At 38.5% G+C, this 5,627-nt stretch overlaps 1 protein-coding gene across 1 annotated transcript; it reads left to right on the forward strand.

Moving 5' to 3' along the window:
- Nucleotides 1-391: 391 nt before the first annotated feature.
- LOC145887763 (enolase 4-like) lies at nucleotides 392-5,358 on the forward strand. The gene is made up of 12 exons (XM_082978978.1): nucleotides 392-572; nucleotides 716-844; nucleotides 899-971; nucleotides 1,251-1,368; nucleotides 1,555-1,738; nucleotides 1,863-2,049; nucleotides 2,142-2,263; nucleotides 2,790-2,954; nucleotides 3,753-3,922; nucleotides 4,279-4,498; nucleotides 4,642-4,760; nucleotides 5,047-5,358. The coding sequence occupies exons 1-12, from the start codon at nucleotides 441-443 to the stop codon at nucleotides 5,171-5,173; spliced, it is 1,746 nt and encodes a 581-aa protein (XP_082835104.1). The 5' UTR covers nucleotides 392-440; the 3' UTR covers nucleotides 5,174-5,358.
- The last annotated feature ends 269 nt before the right edge of the window (nucleotides 5,359-5,627 follow it).

Consider the following 5,627-nt stretch of genomic DNA (forward strand, 5'->3'; position numbering starts at 1 on the left):
TTGGCTTGTGTGTCGTGTCAAGACCATTAAAATAATCTAATTATTACACGAATACACGCAGGCGCTGTTCTGGGCACATTTAAACCCTGGCCCCTCTCTAGGATAGGTGAAAGGCAGGCCCCCATATGCCAGGATCGACTCGGATTGCATAGAACATAAATTGTTTCTACATATATATTTATCAGGCAGCGCAAATAACAAATGTTCGGTAAACTTTTGTTAAAGGGTTGGAGGTGTCACAAACAATAAAATTAAGCTGGATTTGAAATTTATGTGCTACAAATTATGGTTAGATGTGCAAAAATCATATCTTGAACCTTCTCAAATTAAACCGTTTGCTGCAAAATTGTGGATTTCTATTGTATTCTGTTGCTATGCACTGCACGCGAAATTCCGAATTAACCAGAACTGTTTCCGAATTTTTTTAAAACAACTCGAAAATGGCGGCGGAAAGCAACGATTTAAAGCAGCAAGCTGCTGATTTTTACGCTGAAAACAAAGTTCCGGCAAGGTTGGAAGAAATTTTAAATTCAATGTTTTTTGAAAACCCGAAGGACGTTTATGGCCGTTTGGTAAGATATGTTTTAAGTTTCACTTTGAAGGCTGGTCACAGTTTTCTTCCACAATTCCTGGTATTCAATGCTGTAAATAAACCCTAGTTAATTCCATTTTCACCAGAGAACGGGTTTAAGGTAACCGGCATTGCCTTTTACAGGCAGAGTATTTTGATGCCTTTGCTCTAAGTCCTGTTTTGTCCCACTGCAATGGTTCAGAAGTGTTGGACAGCACTGGAAACTCAGCTGTCCAGTGCCAAGTATATGGAACTGTTAAAAACCATGTGAAGGTAATTAAGTTGTATGAAAACTAGTGGAGTTTGGCTTATTTTGTTTGGTTTTAGCTTATTTCTGGAGCTACTACTCCTCTACATAAAGAGATGGAAAACATTAATGGACAAACTCCAACAGATGGAGGTATCCATATGGTTGTTAATAGAAGCCTAGATGTATTTAATGTAACAATATTTACTGTCAGTCTGACCTTTACACCATGTGGTTTTACCAAATTTACAAACAGTAATGGCAGTTAAACATTGAAGTTTAGTAAATAAGTTTTGCCAGAAACAAACCTTTTCATAACAACACATATGTATAAGTTTTTGATGCCGCTATATTTTTGTTATTTAAATCGAAATATTATTATGAAGATAACTTTCACAAAAGCACATTTAAAAGACAGTTTTTCTTCTTAAGATGTACCATCTCCATCAGATGTTGTGGCAACAAACATTTCTAAAATTACTGAAGAGCTTTCTACAAAACTGACAGGGGTGCCCTTGATCAATCAACTGCTCATGGACAAAACCATAAGGTAGGGTTTGAATGGTAAAACCAGCAACGTGTGAGCCTATTTTTGCTTTTGGTGTTTTTAAACTAAAATAACTTGTCCCAAAAACATTTGTTTCTTTTGCCTACTTTGACATATATAGCCTTGTTAATATATTCTTCGTTTGACAGTGTTATAGTAATGATTGTCTTAAACTATTTCTCTTTGTAGTGATTGGGTGGATGATATGGAAAGAACATCGAAACCTGCAGAAAACAAATCTGACGACGAAGTTCACACAAGAACACCAACCCCATCCAGTGGCAAGAAAAAGAAAGCTTCGCCTAAAGCAAAAACCGGAAAACCAAATGATAAACCTGTTCCACCAAGAGAACCCTTGGAGCCTAGGATGTTGGTATGTGGTGAAAGTGTCAAAGCTGTAATGTGTTATTAAAATTATTCATGTTTCCTGGTTTGTGCATTCAAGATTTTTGGAGATTAAATGAGTGTCTGGTTTGTTAATCCCAATTATTTTTAAGGGTTGTACTTCAGCAAGTGTCACCTCTCTTGCCGTTGCCAAAGCTGGGGCAAAGTGTGTTAACAAGGCTTTATTCGAGCATTTACATCTGGCATTTGCGGCATCGGAAACTAACAGTAAAGATAAAAGCGACATTTCCATGCCCACACCTGCAATGATTGTCATTAGTGGAGGAAAAACTGCACCTGGTAAGGAATGGGATAGGTTTAAGTCTAATGTTGTATATTAATATTGTACTTCAACTTTTTATGTCATTTATATGTTAATTTGTTGTTGTCAGGTAAATTGAATTTCATAAAGAACCTGTTCATTATTGGCAAACCTGGTTGGAGCGCTCAGGAATCCTGTGAAAAGCTCAATCGAGTTTATAAGAATATTGGAAAAAGTCTGTCTGCCAAGTCGGTAAGTACTACTTTATGTGACTGCTCTTTTCTCGGGACTTTGCACTTATTGACAGATTGATTTTTTGAAAACATTTTCGCAAGGCTTTATCAAGTGTGACAAAGAGACTGTTGTGGCTTACTGTATACCAGCTACGGATTGGTTAAAATAAGTAGATTTCAAGATTTAATGGTTTATTGACGTTATGCTGTTTTCACATATATGTTCAATAATTTGGACTCTGTGCAAGGTAATCCTGTCACTAACAATATAAATGCTATCATAATATCAGTATAATAATGTAAACAGCATCATACACCAATTTTATTCATGCTTACCACTCTTTAAGATATAATCGCTGCATTTTAAAGACCGCTCTTAATGTATCTCTGCTTTACACATTGCAGGGACTGTTTTAGCTTTCAATGAAAGCTGTACATTAAAAAACTATGGCAGGATTTTAGTAATCTCTAATCCAAAGAAAGTGCTCAAATGAGTCAAATTGGTGCATAAACATTTGTCCACTCTAGTGTTTTGTCGGTCACAGAGCAGTGGAACGCCGACGGGACCAAGCGGTGGCTTTCAACCGACTTACGACAAAATGGAACAACCGCTAGACGTCGCACTGGAGGCGATTAATAGTTCAGGCCTGACCCCGGGTCAAGACGTCTTCGTTGGACTGAACATCTCAGCGCATGAGTTCTTTGATTATGTGAGTAAATGATCATGCGAGTCGTGTACATATTATACCTTGTACCCACAAAGTAAGCACTTGCTGAAAACGGGATAAGTCTACTAAATAATTTGGATAAGGACGATGGCCATAGGGAAAAATATATGTTCCTACATTGTAACAGGGTGATCCTGTATTAGAGCAAGTGCCTTTTACGTGTATTATTAGCACTGAAAAGGGCGGTGATCGCCAGGTTATCGTTGTAGTTTTGGTTTTCACCCACAAACTCTCACACACAGAAATAGTCATTGGTAAATTACCTTGTATATATTTATTGCAGTAATTGAGCCTGTTGAATGTATTTGTTGTGTAACTTTTGATTTAGGTGGTAATCCATCAATTTACCTTTCTTACCGCATAATCCGTAGTTGGTGTCAACCTAAATTCCGTCACCAAAACGTAATTGTATGCAAAGCAATATGGAGCCAATAATATGAATTGTGTATAAGCTGCAGACAGATGGCCACTGTTTCGACCTAAAACGTCTGATCAGTGCAGCTGGTGTGACTATCAGATGACTTTACTGACCATCTGTGTGCAGCTTATACGTAATTGTATGCACATTGTTTCATGCGGCCGCATTAATGGCAGGATCGCCCAATTACACAGGTCCTTCATTAACGATCACAGCTATCGTAACGAGATCATTAGATTTACAAGCTTCGCAGTCCAGGCATTGCAGCCCAGCTGGATCAGCCACTTTTTTCTGACAAGTTAAAACGAGATTAAAAAATAAAGCTCCTGGTGAGGTTTGAAAGTCCATTTTTATTTCCACAGGATAAAGGAAAATATGAAATCTCTACGGGCGCTTTCAAGTCAGCCGATGAAATGTGTGACGTGTACAAAGATGTCCTTGCGCGCTACCCTGTGGTAATAATGCTAATCGATCCTCTCCGCAAGGAGGACAGGGAGCAGTGGCCAAAGTTATGCGAAACCGTCAGCGAAAAGTAAGCTTTTACTTTATATTCACATATTAACTGGATTTTATGTCGTCCTCGAATGTAAGCCGCATGTAAATGTTTGAAGTAAAGTTTGTGCGTTGGTACAAGTACTGGCACTCAATCAGTCAGTTTTTATCGTAACTAAGGCTGGTGGCTATGTATAAAAAAATCTATCGGTACCAAAGAGTTGGTTGAAAGTGTATGAAACAGAGCTACAGACAAACATCGGCGTGACAATAAAAAGTATAGCCGCCTTCGATTGTAAGACTCATTTACGAAAAAAAACATTATAAGCCCCTGTTATCGATGGAGTAAATACAGTACTGGAATTATAAGAAACAATAAAAATACGAATTTTTCAGGTGTTTCGTGATTGGTAGTGATCATGTGATGGGCCCGCTACACTCTCTCAATAATCTCATGTTGGACGCGCGAAAATCGAGCGGCGTTGCCCTTAACAACGGTGGACGTGTCACGTGCTCGGATTTGGCGCGAATAACTGGAGACGTGCAAGCGCGCCAGGGTGTGGCGGTCATTATGTCGCCACCAGGGGACGCTGCTGATGAGTCGTTCACCGATTTGGCAAGTTTTGCTATTAGGGTTTATTGGAATAAAAAAGGCGGGGGTTATTTAAAAGTTTTTTTTATAACTGGTAAATCGTATAGCTTCTGTATACTTTACCAAGTCCCTGCTTCTTTGAAGTATATTTTCGATTCTATACACAGGGTGTTGGTTTGGGGATTGATGTACTTATCTTTGGCGCCCCCTGCCGCGGGGAAAATACAGCGAGAATCAACCGCTTGGTGGAAATCGAAAGACTGGTTAAGGATGACCACAAATTACGGTTAGTGATCCGAGTTTCTTTGTACGTGTCGTGAATAGCTTGGAACGATCTTAATTTCTTTGTATAGAATATTTGTCACCACAAGAATGTTTGACCCAAAATTGTCACTTTCACTTTTATCTTAAATTTAATCAAGTTTTTATTGAGCTGAATTTTTTTTATCGTCACTGAAACAGTGATTACATCAAGCAAAGGTGTAATATCAACGAGTCGTTTTTGATAAGAATTTAATTTCACTTTTGCTGATATGTTTCTTTATTCCCTGAATTTTTTTTCGGGTGTGCAGAATCTCCCGCCGTACGAAGTTTATTTTTCCTGTCATAATACAACCGCCACCACCAGCGGCGCCAGGGAACGACGAGGAAGCGGATGCCGTTCAATCTTCAGCAGATCTCAAAGCCAAGAAAAAATAATTGTTTGTTACCTGATTTTCGCCATTTTCTCATAAATTTTACTGTGGTTTCATCGAACCCTGTTTATATTTGAGTTTTCCACACTTTTTAGGTGCGTTTCTCCGATATACAAATGTTTATGTGTAAAAATCCATGCGAGTGGCGTGGTTTTATGTTTGTATTACTGATCAGTCTAATTCAGCGCAGTGTGGACCAATGTTACTTGGGATGAAAAATATGTTGGATAAAAGGACACTGACCTATATGTTGTTAACTTCACGCTGGGTATTAACCATATTAAATAACTATTTGACTAATTCATTTGAAATAAGACGACACGTGAGTTCTAACCATTGTGTTTCCCAACCCGACTTCAATTGCAAACATGTCCATGTTCCGCAAACGCAACAGACACACGAGTTATAAGCAGCCTCAACTAACGAAGTGATCACAATTTTCCACGATAGGAAACACG

Source organism: Ascidia mentula, chromosome 1 (assembly GCF_947561715.1).
Source record: "Ascidia mentula chromosome 1, kaAscMent1.1, whole genome shotgun sequence".
NCBI classification, from domain to species: domain Eukaryota; kingdom Metazoa; phylum Chordata; class Ascidiacea; order Phlebobranchia; family Ascidiidae; genus Ascidia; species Ascidia mentula.

Coding starts and splice junctions, on each gene's coding strand:
- LOC145887763 (XM_082978978.1), top strand. CDS start 441: ATGGCGGCGGAAAGCAACGATTTAAAGCAGCAAGCTGCTGATTTTTAC. Junction 2,050..2,141: donor TGGAGGAAAAACTGCACCTG/GTAAGGAATGGG, acceptor TGTTGTTGTCAG/GTAAATTGAATTTCATAAAG. Junction 4,499..4,641: donor ATGAGTCGTTCACCGATTTG/GCAAGTTTTGCT, acceptor TTCTATACACAG/GGTGTTGGTTTGGGGATTGA.